At 42.0% G+C, this 19141-nt stretch overlaps 1 protein-coding gene across 1 annotated transcript in view; it reads right to left on the bottom strand.

Annotated features, from left to right (window-relative positions):
- Positions 1–17700, bottom strand: part of LOC139562403 (storkhead-box protein 1-like) — a 58647-nt gene extending 40947 nt beyond the window's left edge. The window contains exon 1 of the mRNA XM_071380103.1: positions 17238–17700. Coding sequence (XP_071236204.1) covers positions 17238–17562 — 325 coding nt within the window. The 5' untranslated portion in view covers positions 17563–17700. The remainder of the gene's footprint in view (positions 1–17237) is intronic.
- Between the last annotated feature and the right edge of the window lie 1441 nt (positions 17701–19141).

Here is a 19141-nt window from a genome sequence, read left to right as displayed (position 1 = left end):
CACCAACACGCTGAGGGATAAGAGCTGTGAAGATGCTGACCTTCTAGTTAGACACCAACACGCTGAGGGATAAGAGCTGTGAAGATGCTGACCTTCTAGTTAGACACTAACACGCTGAGGGATAAGAGCTGTGAAGATGCTGACCTTCTAGTTAGACACCAACACGCTGAGGGATAAGAGCTGTGAAGATGCTGCCCTTCTAGTTAGACACCAACACACTGAGGGATAAGAGCTGTGAAGATGCTGACCTTCTAGTTAGACACCAACACGCTGAGGGATAAGAGCTGTGAAGATGCTGCCCTTCTAGTTAGACACCAACACACTGAGGGATAAGAGCTGTGAAGATGCTGCCCTTCTAGTTAGACACCAACACACTGAGGGATGGTTTCCTGGGCCTGGATTAAGTTAAGACCTACTGTCCATTCCTTTACTCCAATTAGGGGACGGGTAATAGGGTTAGGGGAAAATAATAAAGGAAAATAAGTTAAAATATATACAGTAACAGTCAAAAGTTTGGACACACCTACTCATTCAACATCAACTTTTCAGAGGCGACTGCGTGAATCAGGCCTTCATGGTCGAATTGCTGCAAAGAAACTAATACTAAAGGACACCAATAATAAGAAGAGACTTGCTTGGGCCAAAAAACACGAGCAATAGACATTAGACCGGTGGAAATCTGTCCTTTGGTCTGATGAGTCCAAATGTGAGATTTTTGGTTCCAACCGCCGTATCTTTGTGAGACACAGACTAGGTGAACGGATGATCTCCGCATGTGTGGTTCCCACCGTGATGCATGGATGAGGAGGTATGATGGTGTGGGGGTGCTTTGCTGCTGACACCGTCTGTGATTTATTTAGAATTCAAGGCACACTTAAACAGCATGGCTACCACAGCATTCTGCAGCGATACGCCATCCCATCTGGTTGGCGCTTAGTGGGACTATCATTTGTTTTTCAACAGGACAATGACCCAACACTCCTCCAGGCTGTATAAGGGCTATTTGACCAAGAAGGAGAGTGATGGAGTGCTGCATCAGATGACCTGGCCTCCACAATTACCCAACCTCAACCCAAATGAGATAGTTTGGGATGAGTTGGACCGCAGAGTGAAGGAAAAGCAGCCAACAAGTGCTCAGCATGTGGGAACTCCTTCAAGACTGTTGGAAAAGCATTCCAAGTGAAGCTGGTTGAGCGGAAACTATAAGAGAGAGGAAACTATATCCCGATACTCAGACAACGTTTAGATACCTCATCACTCTGATCCACTGACCATGGAGGCAGGTAGCAGATAAAAACATTTTGACTACATTCTGACGTTTTCAGAATTAAATAGTGGGAGGAAGGTTGGCATTTGTTTACAAGCTATTATGCGATATGATAAGGGGTGGAGCATGGGTTAGGCCTAGTCGTTAAAATGGCATATTATGGTTCTAAAGCACAGTGCCTCTGTTCTCTCTAGCATGGCCTCCTAGTGACCACCAAGCACTGAGGAATGCACAAGTCTTCCCTTCCCTGGGAAGTGTCGAAGTTCCATGTGTTTCCAGCACGCTCCATCCAAAGAGCCTTAACCCCACTGAGAATGAGTAATGGTTCACACGCACACAAACGCATGCATTCACTCACACCACACACGCTTGCGCACACATACACGATCATGCTCGCACAAACAGGCACGCAGACACACACACAAACATAAACGCATGTATGCATGCACACACACACACAGTCCTAACCTTACCCCTGGGAGAGATGGATGGTTTACAGTACTCCCACCCCCTCTAATCAAGTGAGCTAGGTTGGCGGATGGGTCATTGAGCCCAGATGAAACCCATTTCCTCTCTAGTCTAACCCAACGTGAGCTACGGCAGATGCCTGGTCTTGTTAATGTGTGTATATGTAGGCTAGCAGACAGCCCTCTAATGCTCCAACCAACTGAGCCATCAGAACCAAAGACAAAAAACGGTATTTTTCAATAAATTCTTAATTCATAATCTGATAATACCAAGCTGTGTTTTTATCTCTGTGATCAGTGTTTTATGAAGCTAAGACTCCCATCAGGAAGTTGACGCTTCAATAATACCAGAAATACTGCAATATTACATCACCTGAGGACCTGTCTTTAGTGCTGAGTGATTCGTGCTTTTTGAGGTCGGTTTGGTTTCGGGTCGATTATTAAAAAATAATAACGGTTTCTATTTTTATGTTTTTTTTTTACATTAAATGCACAATGCATTATGTGCATCTGCTTATCACTAATCAATACAGATGCACCAATATGACATTTTTGGCCGATACCGATATCCGATATTTTCCTTGACAAAAAACCTGATACAGATAACCAATATTTAACATTTTAGCAGCCTTTTAAGCATTCTAGTACAGTTAAATAGTTGAAACACACACACACTGACCAACAAGTTATTTTGTTGGCATATACGTATGTCCCCATTACCAGTAAAACATAATCAAAATCTATTTATTTCACTTACTTGCTGTGCTGTTTCATTGTTCATTTGTTCAGTCGTTTCATTCTCAACCAGGATTTCATCATACAGTACATGCCAAGCAGTGAAGTTTCAGCTCTGTCGGTCCATGGCCTCTTCTGTCGTGGGTCCTCTTCTTCGGTGCGCACCGTCACTTTGTCCGTTTTCATCTTGTCCAGCTGTGTCTTTAACATTTCATGTAAACCCTGTTTCTTGTCAGCATCGAGTAGCAGTCCTTGTACCTAGCATCAAGCATGGTGGCGACACAGTAAAGATGCTCAGAGAGAATGCCACCGAATCGCTTGTTCACAGCCTCTAGTAGAGTACTTTTGCAAGTTTTAACCCCACGGTCTGTCGGCAGTTTTGTTGAGCAGGCGTTTCAATGCCATGACAGAGGGTATCACGTCTGCCTCAGACGCAGTTGATGAGCTTATTTCTCCAGTCAGTTGTTCGAATGGAGCTAGCTAGTGTGTTCATGTTTCCAAGTTTAAAACATGTTCTCAAATCCCATTGAAATGGCAGCAGCGGTATGAGAACCAGCACATTCTTGAACATGCAATACGGCTTTCCTCAGTACAAAATCCTCGTCAACCCACTGTGCTGTCAGACTCAGCATGCTCATGGGGCTGACATCGCTGGTCCAAATGTCAGCCGTGAAGCTACAAGCAGTGACGCCCATAGCAAGTAGCTCATGGATGTGCGTTTCAACAATACTGTGTAACTCCGGTAGCACAACATCTGAAAAAGAGTGCCTACTTGGTAGTGTGTACCGGGGCTCGAGGTGCTCGACCAGTCGGCGAAAGCCAACATCATCCACGACAGAGAACGGTTGATTGTCAAGGGCAATGAATTCCATTATCTTGGCATTAATGGATTTCACCTTTGATTGTCTCACTGAAATGTTCTTACTCTTTCAAATGACTGCTGGACTTGAACTTGTTTAGTTGTTGGAAGTGTGCGCTTAGTTTTTTTCTGCTTTTGTTCTAAGTAGTCGCTGAACGTCTGGGGGTGATGCACTTTCAAATGAGTCATTAGGTTTGTGGTATTGAAAGATTTCACTTTCTCCCCTCCTCGGGAAATAATAGCAACACAAACGTTGCATATGACCTTTTTGTTATCTTCCTTTGAAACTTCCAAATAGATCCGCACAGCAGACATTGTGAGCTAGGTTAGGAATGCTGTGGTGCACGTGTAGCGCAATACTTTTCATGATGTCATTACGTCATCTACCTACGTTATATAGGTATGCACGTCAGCTTTGACATCGGTTTTGTACATTGGGGTTAAACTAGACATCAGGCCGATGCCGATGTTGGCATTATTAGCTAATATTGGTGCGATTCCGATATGCTTACCGACATATTGTGCATCCCTACTTATTAACCATAATTTATTCACATTGCTTAACTTTAATAAAATATTTCAGTTGTTGTGTACATTTAATTTGTTTTTTGACTTTATTATTATTATTATTATTTCATTCCAAGTCATCATCTCATCTCTATAGAGCTGCTGCCTGACAAAATCAATATTTTAGTAGTTCTTCAAAGTAAATAAGACATACTTTTATGACTGCTGAATACCAACCTCTAATCACTTAGATCATATATTTTCAGGTAGAGATACCTCGCGAAGCAACTGCCCTCTACATCTATTTTCTGTCTCTTCTGTCCCACTCAGTGTCTGCTCCACACTAACTCAACATAGCAGGCGTAATAGAAACACACAGACCGGACAAGTAGGCACGTAATGGATTATGGTCATTGTAGTTAATACCATGTTTGACACTAAAAAAATGTAGAATATCGGCCTGTTGGAAACAACTCCCTACTACACCGCATAGTTCGGGCTTGATCTGATTTATCTCTAGAGAAACTACAACTCCCTACTACACCGCATAGTTCGGGCTTGATCTGATTTATCTCTAGAGAAACTACAACTCCCTACTACACCGCATAGTTCGGGCTTGATCTGATTTATCTCTAGAGAAACTACAACTCCCTACTACACCGCATAGTTCGGGCTTGATCTGATTTATCTCTAGAGAAACTGCACATTGAGCTCACAGAAAACAACTAAATGGAATTCAAATAATTGAACCGACGTCGGTCAATTAGTTGTTTAAAAAATGAAAAATAAGCGGAATATCGGTTGATAGCAGTACCTGTCCTCCATCTCTGAACAGCAGTGAGAATAATGTTAAAATCGAATAAAAGCAGTCGACACACACACACGCATTAACACAGGTATGCACACGCACGCATACACACTCTTACGCACACATGCACACACCCACACACCTGCCAGTGTGAATAAGCTGAGGGGTGCTGGTTGATGTGATATTGTTGGCTGTGATCCAGTGCTGTGTGTAAACTCTACAGGTCAATAAATGGGCCAGTCTGTGTGATTCTCACCTAGGGAGAGTTTCCTGCTGAATGGGGGAGGATGTAGAGGATGTAGCTAACAAACGATCAGGGACAAAGACAGAAGCATGCACACACAGTTAGAGAGTCTCACAGCGAGAGGTCATGTTAGAGAATGGAGGGCGAGGTTGTCTCCTCTCTGGACTAATAACAAGCAACTGAGGAAATAGCTATCAAGACACCACACACACTGTCACGCACACATACTGTTTCCTTTCTCCATTTCTCACACTATGGGTCTCCATGACCAGGACTGAGATGAAGTCAGATAGAGAGAGAGAGACAGACACAGACAGACGGACATGTTTACGGACATATTCAATCAATCCCTATCCCAGTCTGCTGTCCCCACATGCTTCAAGATGGTCACCATTGTTCCTGTTCCCAAGAAAGCTAATGTAACTGAAATAAATTACTATCGTCCCATAGCACTCACTACTGTCATCATGAAGTGCTTTGAGAGACTAGTCAAGGATCATATCACCTCCACCCTACCTGTCACCCTAGACCCACTTCAATTTGCTTACCGCCCCAATAGGTCCACAGACGATGCAATCACCATCGCACTGCACACTGCCCTATCCCATCTGGACAAGAGGAATCTCTTCAACTTCAGGAGGCTGAAAAAATGTGGCTTGTCACCGAAAACCCGCACTAACTTTTACAGGTGCACAATTGAGAGCATCCTGTCGGGCTGTCTCACCGCCTGGTACGGCAACTGCACAGTCCACAACCGCAAGGCTCTCCAGAGGGTGGTGCGGTCTGCACAGCGCATCATCGGGGGCAAACTACCCGCCCTCCAGGACACCTCCAACACACAATTACACAGGAAGGCAAAAAAGATCCTCAAGGACAACAACAAACCGAGCCACTGCCTGTTCACACCGCTATCATCCAGAAGGCGAGGCCAGTACAGGTGCATCAAAGCGGGGACAGAAAGATTGAAAAACAGCTTCTATCAAGGCCATCAGATTGTTAAACAGCCACCACCAGCACAGAGAGGCGGCTGCCTACCTACAGACTTGATATCATTGGCCACTTTAATAAATGGAACACTAGTCACTTTAATAATGCCACTTTAAGAATGTTTAATTAACTTTATCATTACTCATCTCAGGTGTATATAATGTATACTGTATCCTTCACTATCTATTCTTTACTATCTATTGCATTTTAGCCGCTCTGTCACTGCTCATCCATATATTTTATACTTACAGTTGAAGTCGGAAGTTTACATACACTTAGGTTGGAGTCATTAAAACCCGTTTCTCAACCACTCCACAAATTTCTTGTTAACAAACTATAGTTTTAGCAAGTCAGTTAGGACATCTACTTTGTGCATGACAGTAATTTTTCCAACAATTGTTTACAGACAGATTATTTCACTTATAATTCACTGTATCACAATTCCAGTGGGTCAGAAGTTTACATTCACTAAGTTTACTGTGCCTTTAACTTCTTATGGCTGCAGGGGCAGTATTGAGTAGCTTGGATGAAAGGTGCACAGAGGTGCCCATAGTAAACTGCCTGCTCCTCAGTCCCAGTTGCTAATATATGCATATTATTATTCGTATTGGATAGAAAACACTCTGAAGTTTCTAAAACTGTTTGAATGATCATATTGCAGGCAAAAACCTGAGAAAAAATCCAAACAGGAAGTGGGAATTCTGAGGTTGATAGATTTTCAACACAGGATATGAATGAGTTTGCACTTCCTACAGCTTCCACTAGATGTCAACAGTCTGTAGAACCTTGTCTGATGCCTCTACTGTGAAGTGGGGCCGAAGGAGACAGGAAATAGTCAGGTCTACCATGACCTGACCATGCTCTGACCATGCACGTTCACATGAGAGGGAGCTCTGTTCCATCGCACATCTGAAGTCAATGTAATTCTCCGGTTGGAACGTTATTCAAGATTTATGTTAAAAACATTCTAAAGATTGATTCAATACATCGTTTGACATGTTTCTACTGACTATTACGGAATTTTTGGACATTTCGTCTGCTTTTAGTGAATGCGCTTCCTGATGTTGGATTTGTTTACCAAACAAGCTGACAAAAATAGCTATTTGGACATAAATGATGGACATTACCGAACAAAACAAACATTTCTTGTGGAAGTGGGAGTCCTGGGAGTGCATTCCGGCGAAGATCAGCAAAGGTAAGTGAAGATTAATAATGCTTTTTATGAGTTTTGTTGACTGCACAATTTGGCGGGTAACTGTATGGCTTGCTTTTGTGGCTGAACGCTGTTCTCAGATTATTGAATATTGTGCTTTTGCCGTAAAGATTTTTGAAATCTGACACAGCGGTTGCATTAAGAACAAGTGTATCTTTAATTCTATGTAAAACATGTATCTTTCATCAAAGTTTATGATGAGTATTTATGTTATTTGACGTGGCTTTCTAAAATTTCTCCGGATATTTTGGAGGCATTTCTGAACATGGCGCCAATGTAAACTGAGGTTTTTGGATATAAATATTAACTTTATCGAACAAAACATATATGTATTGTGTAACATGAAGTCCTATGAGTGTCATCTGATGAAGATCATCAAAGGTTAGTGATTAATTTTATCTCTATTTCTGCTTTTTGTGACTCCTGTCTTTGGCTGGAAAAATGACTGTGTTTGTCTGTGATTTTGCGGTGACCTAACATAATCGTTTGTGGTGCTTTCGCTGAAAAGCCTATTTAAAATCGGACACTTTGGTGGGATTAACAACAAGATTACCTTTAAAATGGTATAAGATACATGTATGTTTGAGGAATTTTAATTATGAGATTTCTGTTGTTTGAATTTGGCGCCCTGCACTTTCACTGGCTGTTGTCATATCATCCCGTTAACGGGAATGCAGCCATAAGACGTTTAAACAGCTTGGAAAATTCCAGAAACTTATGTCATGGCTTTAGAAGCTTCTGATAGGCTAATTGACATAATTTGAGTCATTTGGAGGTGTACCTGTGGATGTATTTCAAGGCCTACCTTCAAACTAAGTGCCTCATTGCTTGACATCACGGGAAAATCAAAAGAAATCAGCCAAGACCTCAGGAAAAAAATTGTTGACCTCCAAAAGTCTGGTTCATCCTTGGGAGCAATTTCCAAATGCCTGAAGGTACCACGCTCATCTGTACAAACAATAGTAAGCAAGTATAAACACCTAGAGATGAACGTACTTTGGTGCGAAAAGTGCAAATCAATCCCAGAACAAGAGCAAAGGACCTTGTGAAGGAAACAGGTACAAAAGTATCTATATTCACAGTAAAACGAGTCCTATATCGACATAACCTGAAAGGCCGCTCAGTAAGGAAGAAGCCACTGCTCCAAAACCGCCATAAAAAAGCCAGACTACCTTTTGCAACTGCACATGAGGACAAATATCATACTTTTTTGAGAAATGTCCTCTGGTCTGATGAAACAAAAATACAACTGTTTGGCCATAATGACCATCATTATGTTCGGAGGAAAAAGGGGGATGCTTGCAAGCTGAAGAACACCATCCCAACCGTGAAGAACGGGGGTGGCAGAATCATGTTGTGGGAGTGCATTGCTGCAGGAGGGACTGGTGCACTAAGCAAAATAGATGGCATCATGAGAAAGGAAAATTATGTGGATATATTGAAGCAACATCTCAAGACATCAGTCAGGAAGTTAAAGCTTGGTCGCAAATGGGTCTTCCAAATGGACAATGACCCCAAGCATACTTCCAAAGTTGTGGCAACATGGCCTAAGGACAACAAAGTCAAGGTATTGGAGTGGCCATCACAAAGCCCTTACCTCAATCCTATAGAAAATGTGTGAGCATAACTGAAAAAGTGTGTGCGAACAAGGAGGCCTACAAACCTGACTCTGTTACACCAGCTCTGGCAGGAGGAATGGGCCAAAATTCACCCAATTTATTGTGGGAAGCTTGTGGAAGGCTACCCGAAATGTTTGAACCAAGTTAAACAATTTAAAGGCAATGCTACCAAATACTAATTGAGTGTATGTAAACTTCTGACCCACTGGGAATGTGATGAAATAAATAAAAGCTGAAATAAATCATTTTCTCTACTATTATTCTGACATTTCACATTCTTAAAATAAAGTGGTGATCCTAACTGACCTGAGGGAATTTGTACTGGGACTAAATGTCAGGAATTGTGAAAAACTGAGTTTAAATGTATTTGGCTAAGGTGTATGTAAACTTCCGACTTCAACTGTATATATTCTTATCCCATTCCTTTACTAGATTGTGTGTATTAGGTTTTGTTGTGGAATTTGTTAGATATTAGGTTTTGTTGTGAAATTGTTAGATACTGCTGCACTGTCAGATCTAGAAGCATTAGCATTTTGCTACACTCGCAATAACACCTGCTAACCATGTGTATGTGACCAATAAAATTTGATTTGATTTGACACAGATAGACAGACAGTGTGTTTGGTTACCTCTAAAAAACATTCCTCTGGTGTTATTGGTGGGAATCAGATCCAGGTCGACATAGATCCAGTCATACAAACCTCAGGGTGCCTCTGGGTTCAAATGTCAAACAGCATCCATATACGGTCACACTGGACTGGTTATTCAATTATTTCACCCACACTGCTCGCGCGCGCCAACAAGCGTCTGCGACGCCAAGGGCTAAAATAGAACTCATTCCTATTTCTGATGCAGATCGCGCTGCAAGTCCTGCCTCTCCCATCTCCTCATTGGTTTATAGAAGCAGGTACCCACGTGCCATCTCCTCATTGGTTATACCCACGTGGGTGATTGAAAGACGAACTGTTTTGCCGGTAGTTGTGGTAATACAATGAAAGTTTAGATGCGATCACCATATAAATTAAACGATGAAAAAGCTTGGAAGGAGGAGAGATGACTAGAAACGATTCGGTTGGCCGTTTTATGTGTGGATTAATTGTCGGAGTAGAGGTCCTTGTGCATTTCAGGTAAAAAAACAACTCAATGTTTATATCCCAGGACAAATTAGCTAGCAACAGCAAGCTAGCTAAATAGGTCAAATTAACGTTAGCTAGCAAGTGCAAGCTAACTAGCTAAATTGCCATACATGTTTAATGTTTTTCGATCTGTCCCCAAATTAATGTCATCGGTTCAGAGTTTGTTTTGATATTTTAACCTGCGTGTAGTGATCGCTTTTGGTGTGGGGAGGCAAAATAAATGTATGCACGATAGCGCACGCGCGCAGCCGGTTTGGGTTCCGTGTAAGCACGACTGGTCTTATGTTGCATGCTGTGTTGAATGCACAGCCCCTGCCACTTGAAATAACATGTAGTTTGGAGCTCATCACCCCTCATCTCCACTCAGGAACACTCCCTCTGCACTGTACTAATGAGAGAGAGAGAGTGCTCTGCTAAAGGCATTTATGGTGGCTGAACTGGGCCTCCTCTGTGTGCGAAAAACACCTAGAAACAAAGCTTGTGCAGAGACACAGAGCGCTTCTTTAGTATATAAGGAACACCTAGAAATAAAGCACACACACAGAAGTGTAAGGATGGAACACCTGGAGACGCTGAGATTATGTGAGCCGGTTGCCTTAACAACGACCCCTGTGAAGCCCGGTGATCCCGCGGGGGCTAGTTAGCCCAGAGGTCACAACCTTTGACCTTAGCCAGTTGATCATGACAAGCTGGCCGTTTAACACCCCACCGCACACACACTTTCTCTCTCTCTCTCTCTCTCACACACACACACCAGAACAACAAGGTGGACAGTTTAACCCCAGTAAGTCCCAGTGAGGGGATGTCATGGCTAATAAGCTAACATCTGGGAGAGTTACGACCATTAGTTGAGCTCTGAGACTTGGACCAAACAACCCAATGAAATCAGACTCCCTATGTCTTAAAGTATACAAACACCTTCATCTCCAAGATGTGAAGGAGGAAAACACGTTGTCTGTATTGAGATCAGGATTCAAGAGGGAAGCATTTGAAAAATGAGCTGGAAGCAATGCATACAGTTGTGTTGCACGTATACCCTCTCACCATATCAAGTTATAGGTCTAACACAATATTTCTCCAATTACTTTTTTCTTTATCTATTTTTTATTTTAAAAAGGTATAATAAATTGAGAACACATTCTAATTTGTTGAGAAGAGTTTCATTAAAACAAATGCTTCAATTGAAAGCTCCACATTTAAAATCAATACCAAATCACTGACAGTGACAACATCCAGTCTCTTGTTGATGGTGGAAGAGGAGGGCTCAGTTGTGTAGGAGGACATAGGATACCTCATTGCACCACAGGGCGGCTCAGCATAAATGTTTTACCCTGCGTATCCCTCCGCCTGGCTTAGCCTCATACCAGGAACTATATCCACAGCCAGGGTGCATCCCAAATGGCACCCTATTCCCTACATAGTGCACTACTTTTGACAAGAGACGTATGAGCCCTGAACAAAAGTACTACACTATAGGGAATAGAGTGCCATTTAGGATGAACGTTAGCCTTCTCAATTATGCAAAGGCAGCTAACAGACATTTTGATGGTTGAGGGAAGCCTCCTATTTCACCTGTGGAGAAGAGTGGAACAATAACTATATCCTTCCACAGTGGTGACCCGTCATTCAGACAGAGCCCCACCTGTTTTGAGCCCCACATGTTTGGGGTGGGAGGCTTTCCTGTTTTGCATGTTATTTTGGCATTAATAGGTGTCACATATCAGTTTGCAAACAATGTAAAAAAGATATATATATCACTGAGTTAATAAAGCCGCATACAAACATGGTCTCTTTTTTGTTTTCTTGAGTAAGGCAGCTCCAAAATGCAGGTGTTTCAGTCTAGCTCAGTGCTTTCTGTGGCCGTAGGGCAAGCCGGCAGAAAATATGGAACATTGCGCCGTGATTGGCTCAGTGTTCTGTCACTCATGGGGACACTACTTCACCGCCAAGGGTAGAGCTAGAAATTTCAAGCCCCTTGGGTGCTGCCATAGAGTTACATTAGAAGTGCACATCCAAGAAGGCTCAAGGTCATTGGCCACAGATAAAATTATGTCAAATCATGTTATATGTACAGTAGCTTTGATTGGACATCATACTTTCAAAATCTTAGCTATCAGTCATCATCATGAATCAAGTCGACAATCTAATGGCAAATCCTTTTTAATCCTTGTCATATGAAGATAAATAATGAAAAGAAATTATAGATAAAACGTATCGGTGCTAACCGGCCATAAACATTACACAACAAGTTGGAAATCGTAAATTCAACAATGAGTGGTTTGGAAGGAATCAGTGGCTAACAGCAAGCATTGCAAAGCAATCATTAGCCTGGCTATATGGTCCCAAGTCTAAGATTAAGGATCTCTTTACCTAGTTAAAAATTAGAAACATTCAACATTGGCCATGCTGTCAATGAAGCATGATTTGTGCCTCGCTCAAAACAACTGTTAACTCGGAACTGCAAAATCTGACTTTAGTGAGTTCAAGACAACTTGGAACTCGAGAAAAACGAGCTACGAGCTACTTTCATCCAACTCGGAATTGTAAATCCGGAACTCTGGCCTCTTTCTAGAACTACGGCCTGAAGATCACTGACGTCATCATGATTCAGCCTTGTTTTTTTCAGAGTGCCCAAATCCAGAGAATGCCAGACTTTGATGACAAAGTTTGATGACACAATTTGCTCACGAAGGACTGCCGCACCCCCTTCCTGTTCAAGTGAGCACAGCACAACAAGGTGAGTCCAAAAATGTCTTGTATGCTGCAACATAGATGATGTAATATGCTAGGGAGATATGTATACTGTAGCTAAGAAAGTAATACTAAGGGTATGTTGTGTAGTAAGCTGATCGTATCACATGTGCCTCACCCTAATAATTTGGTCTATTTTTACCTCTTAATTTCGTCTACTGTTCTGACTTGGTGGGGCACATGTGGCCTATAACCTGTTTTTGAGAAATGTAATCATCGAATATTGTAAGAGCTTTCATTGTCTGCTTATATGCCCCCTTTATTTATCCTAAAGTTCTGACTTGGTGTACAGGGAGAACATTGTAAGAATGGCCCATGTTCTGAATTCTGTCACTGTACACTTCAAAAGTGCTGAACAAATAGTTATATTGAGTACGTCCATCCTTGCTCGCTGATTAATGTCTTAATCGAAATTACGGATTGCCTCTTATCCGCTTGTCGGCCCCTTATGCCATAGTTTGTACATCTCAATTGTCAGTAGAAATCACATTTGTTTAAGCAAGTCAGCCATATCAGCTATGTTTTTTTTAAAGGCAGTAAATGAGGCTGAATTAACTGTTTCTCTGCCAGACAAGGCTCCGCTGATAGCCAGGTGTTGCAGTGGTAAGGTGTCGGGACTGCTGTTAGAACTCTGCTGTTGGGACAGCTTTATGTAGGCCCTAACAGTTTGTTGGCACAGTTTGTCACCGTTATAGTGCAATTAATGTATTGTTTAGTGTTGTGTAGTGGCTTTGCTGCCATGCATCCCATATATTTTTCTGCCCCACCAAGATGTACATGCTAAAATCGCCCCTGTCCTTCCATGACAAGGCTATTAAGACATAAGACTCTGATTAACAGTATAGTTACACCATATTCTATTTATATGGTGTACTGGCACCATTCTCTCAAAATACCTTCTTCCCTACAACTTCATATCTTAACTTTAATACAGTTTAGGATCCCTGAGGTCTAGCTAACACCAGTCCTAGCCACTCTTCAGCACTCTCAGAAAGTTCTGTTCTGATAAATATAGATTACATCAATCATTCACCAGAATGATCTAGACTAGTGTTGTTCTCTAACGCATCAAACACTGCAGACTAGCCTATATCTCATCCTTATCCAATTTCAAATGTTTTAACAATCTTTCTTCAACAACTCTATTAAAACCCTCTACAGATTTTGTACCCCTTGGAAAGAAAAACCTCATGATTTCATACGCCTCTAGCCTGAATCTATGAAAGAGAGAGAGACAGAGAGAGAGACAGAGAGACAGAGAGAGAAGAGAGAGAGAGAGAGAGAGAGAGAGAGAGAGAGAGAGAGGGAGAGGGAGAGGGAGAGGGAGAGGGAGAGGGAGAGGGAGAGGGAGAGAGAGAGAGAGAGGGAGAGGGAGAGGGGGAGAGGGAGAGGGAGAGGGAGAGGGAGAGAGAGAGAGAGAGAGAGAGAGAGAGAGAGAGAGAGAGAGAGAGAGAGAGAGAGAGAGAGAGAGAGAGAGAGAACCCAAACAGGGAGCACAAACACCATCTGTTTATTATTTCCCTTTCATACTTCAACTACTTTCACATTGTTACAACACTGTTACACAGCCAATAATATAACATTTGAAATGTCTTTTAAAACCTTTATGAGTGTAATGTTTACTGTTCATTTACTGTTCATTTTCCTTTTGTTTATTGTTAATTTCAGTTGCTTTGGCAATGGAAACATATGTTTCCCATGCCAATAAAGCCTTTTGAATTGAGAGATAGATAGAGACTATGAGCACAGTCATTTATAAGACTGGGTTAGTTTCCTCATTCTGTCTGTCTGATTATCACTGTGTCAGTGCTAATGGAGGGAGAAGACTGATGGTTCATGGGGCCGACACTCTTTGGATGAGGGGAGAGAGGAGGAGAGGAAGAGAGTGAGGGGGGGGGGGGGGCGATGAACAGGAATGGGTGAGGAGATAAGGGGCTTGGGGTGGCTGGTTACAGTGGAACGGAATTGAGGAGGTGGGGTGTTTGGAGGGGATGAGGTGAGGGAGACACTGGGTGAAGGAATGATGAGGAGACGGGGTGGATTGTGAGACTAGGAGGATGAACAGGCTCTGTTGTTATGCCTTTCTGGGAATGGGCCCCCCTGGTACTGGAGTTGACCTCTCACACTGGAATCTCTCGCTCTCTCTCCCACCCAATTCAATTTATGGGGCTTTATTGGCATGTGAAACATATGTTTGCATTGCCAAAGCAAGTGAAATAGATAATAAACAAAAGTGAAATAAACAATAAAAAAGGAACAGTAAACATTACACTCACAAAAGTTCCAAAAGAAGAAATACATTTCAAATGTCATATCTCTCTCTCTCTCTCTCTCTCTCTCTCTCTCTCTCTCTGACAGTTCGGCATATCAATTTCTACCTCTCCCCTCCTTCCCTTCCCTCTCCACCTCCCCCCTCCCTCCCCACGACCTCCGTCCTTCCCTCTCACCTTCACCTCTGTCCTTTCCTCTCCACCTCTCTGTCACTCCTCCATACCCTTCCCTCTCCCTACCCTACCCTACCCTTCTCTCATTCCTTCTCCACCTTTCCCTCCTTCCCTTCCCTCTCCACTTCTCCCTCATTCCCTTCCCCTCCCTTCTTCCCTCTCTACCTCTCCCTCCATCTCCCCTTGTGTGGTTCTCTCCCTTTTCCTCTAATTCCTGTCCTCTACCTCTCTCCACACAGTGCACCTTGACATACAGACTGAAATGGGGAACAGCTCTGAAGCACACACACACTGCTGACCTGTGACATGCCTCCTGACCATGTGTCCAAGGCCAACAAAGCAGGCTGTATTGAAAGTGACTATACTTTTGTGTGTGGGTGTCTGTTTTGGACCTGCATGCTGCATAAACCTTGTTTCAAATCTCTCAATTCAATTCAAGGGCTTTATTGGCATGGGAAACATATGTTTTCTCTCTCTCTCTCTCTCTCTCTCTAGTATCTTCTGAGCTTACCATAATTAGGTGTAAAATCCACACAGAGCTGTCATTTACACCTACTAGAACCAGTCTTCTCTGACATTGTACAAGCCATGAGATCATGTTGTCATAGATACGGTATGGATGTTCAAAACACCATGCACAATATAGCTGCCTGAAAAGGACATATAAAGGCTTTTTGAATATTGACAAATTGCAAATAAGTACAAAATTAGATTTCAACACCTGTTGTTCATTTAATTTGGCTACCTAGTTAGTTTTTACACCAATGTGCACACTGTCTACAAAATGAGGTGGAGACTGAGCTGCACTTCCTGATCTCCTGCCAAATCTATGACCATATTAGAGACACATATTTCCCTCAGATCACACAGTCTCACAAAGAATTCGAAAACAAATCCAATTTTGATAAACTTCCATATCTATTGGGTGAAATACCACAGTGTGCCATCACAGCAGCAATATTTGTGACCCGTTGCCACAAGAAAAGGGCAACCAGGGATGAACAAACACCATTGTAAATACAACCCATATTTGTTTATTTATTTTCTCTTTTGTACTTATTATTACAACACTGTATATAGCCATAATATGACATTTGAAATGTCTTTATTCTTTTGAAACTTTTGTGAGTGTAATGTTTACTGTTCATTTCTGAATGTTTATTTCACTTTTGTTTATTATCTATTTCGATTGCTTTGGCAATGTAAACATGTGTTTCCCATGCCAATAAAGCCCCTTTGAAATGAATTGAGCAGAAGAAGAAGAGAGAGGTCTAATTGTGGTTGTACAGAGGTTTGTAAACAGGCTTTGCCAAACAGACAGAACGTGTCAACACAGTCAAAAATATGTGTAAGACCACCAGGCAAATGTTTGAGCAAGCCAATGTTTATTGGACATCGCCTCTGAAGCTTTGTGACAGAGCCAATAGATAGTTTACCAAGGCCTGCATTTCAAAGCTTTGACTTCTACACCAATCACCACATGAATGAAACAGGCAGGGTATAGTAGACCTAGACTTGAACATCCTCTAGCACTGAAGACAACATTCTCTTTTTGTTGGATAATGTTATATCACAAACAAATGATATGGTAGGCCAGGCCTATTTCTTATCATGTTAATAGACCTACTGAGTAATATACATCTAAATACAGTATTGAGGACCAATAGCCTAACTGCATCATATAATATAGAATATAATAAAATGACCTTAGGCTATCTTTTCTACAGGGACTATGAGCAATACATGCTCAATCTCAATGTTGCTCTTCAAGTGTCCAATGCAATAAGCTTTTTTTTTTTAAGTATAAATTCTTCAGGAACATGGCAAGAAAAAAAGGCTGACCCGAAGACAGGATCAGATCACATGTCATTGACATTTTCTCAGGCTTTTATTTTCATTATCTTACACATTTTCTCTCTCGAAGCTGCTAAGTGCTGTGTAAACAAAGCATTTCCCAAAGAGTCCCTAGAAATTCTGGTGAATGGGGACTCAAGTCCATACTTAACAATACTTAAACCCACTATGAGGTTAGATAATTTTCTCATTAAATAAAATCCTAATTTATTGTGCGCCAAGATGGCAATGGGCATTCCATTTTTTATTGTTGCACCGGCAGCATGTTTTCTCAGACATGTCAATAAAAGAAACACATTAAAACAACTATAAATAGTGACGTTAGAATAATCATTCGTGTACATACCTACTGCTTTGATGACAAACCCTTTGGGTGACCTCAGCGCTCGGCGCATCCAAGCTTCCCTCAGCACCTCTAGGTTGTTGGCATTCCCATGGACGAACAACACCAAATTCTCCATCCATCCTTGAAAGTAAACTTCAGCTATAGCTTTCACAAGTCTTTTATTCCAAAAACTGCGCAGATTTTGCGCTTTAAAATCGGCAAAAATCTCCTGCCCGCTTGCAGCCTTGTATTTCTCTCCACCCGTGGCTCTCGAGCTCTCCTCGTCCTTGCCGAAGACCAGCGCGAGGGAGGCGGTCGACAGTTGGACGACCCGTTGTTGTGACATTTTCGTTATGTCGGATTTGCGCGATTCCAGGTGAGAAATATCATGCTACAGACACTATCAAAAATTGAAGCTCTTCTTCCAACTCGTAAAGTGATGCTATTCCCCCATACTCTCATTGGAACGCTAGAATTTGTAAAACATTCCGACAGTGGCTGTGAGCTGTGCCTGTAATTTAGCAGAGCGCAGACTGGGAGAGTTTCTCCTGCTTCCAAGGTAACCAGTGGTGACACTGGCAGAGGAGGCGGAGGGATGCTGATAATCAGCTAGTTGTGACAGGGCCAGTGGCGACCCGTCATTCAAGGCAGGCCCCACATATTTAGCATTAATATTTTGGCATTAATAGGTGTCACATATCAGTTTGCAAACAATGTAAAAAAGATATATATATCACTGAATTAATAAAGCCGCATACAAACATGGTCTCTTTTTTGTTTTCTTGAGTAAGGCAGCTCCAAAATGCAGGTGTTTCAGTCTAGCTCAGTGCTTTCTGTGGTCGTAGGGCAAGCCAGCAGAAAATACGGAGCGTTGCGCTGTGATTGGCTCAGTGTTCTGTCACTCATGGGGACACTACGTCACCGCCAAGTCTACGGGTAGAGCTAGAAAATTCTAGACCCTTGGTTGCTGCCATAGAGTTACATTAGAAGTGCCCATCCAAGAAGGCTCAAGGTCACTGTCCACAGATAAAATGACTTCAAATCACATATCTACAGTAGCTTTGATTGGACATCATACTTTCAAAATCTTAGCTAGCAGTCATCATCATGAATCATGTGGACAATATACTGGCAAATCCTTTTTAATCCTTGTCATATGAAGATAAATAATGAAGAGAAATTATAGATAAAACGTATCGGTGCTCATCGGCCATTGGACATAAACATTACATAACAAGTTAGAAATCGCAAATTCAACAATGAGTGGTTTGGAAGGAATCAGTGACAGTGGCTAACTGCAAGCAAAGCAATCACTAGCCTGCTATATAGTGGAGTGGCTGTGTGGTCCCAACTCTGGGATTAAGGGGCTATTTTCCAAGTTTAAAATTATAAACATTCAACATTGGCCATGCTGTCAATGAAGCATGATTTGTGCCGTGCTCAAAACATCTTAACTTGGAACTGCAAAATCTGACTTCAGTGAGATCAAGACAACTGGGACGTTTTGAACGGTCATCCAACTCGAAATTGTAAATTCGGCCTCTTTCTAGAGCTACGACCTGAAGATCAATGACGTCATCATGATTCAACCGTTTTTTTCTGAGTTCCCAGTTGTTTTGAAAGCACCATAAATCCAAAGAATGCCAGACTATGATGACAAAATTTGGCCACGAAGTACCGCGGGGCCAACTTCCTGTTCAAGTGAGCACAGCACAACAAGGTGAGTCCAAAAATGTATGCATAAATTATGTAATATGCCAGGGAGATATGTATACCATAGCTAAGAAAGTAATACTAAGTGTATGTTGTGTAAGCTGTTAGTAGCCCATGTGCGTCACCCTAATAATATTGTCTATTTACCCCTCTTAATATGGCCTACTGTTCTGACTTGGTGGTGCACATGAAGCCTAGAGAAATGTAATTAT

The sequence above is a fragment of the Salvelinus alpinus genome, chromosome 32 (genome assembly GCF_045679555.1).
Source record: "Salvelinus alpinus chromosome 32, SLU_Salpinus.1, whole genome shotgun sequence".
Taxonomy (NCBI): Eukaryota; Metazoa; Chordata; class Actinopteri; order Salmoniformes; family Salmonidae; genus Salvelinus; species Salvelinus alpinus.
Note: the sequence above shows the minus strand (reverse complement) of the source record. Positions and strands in the feature narration are given on the sequence as shown.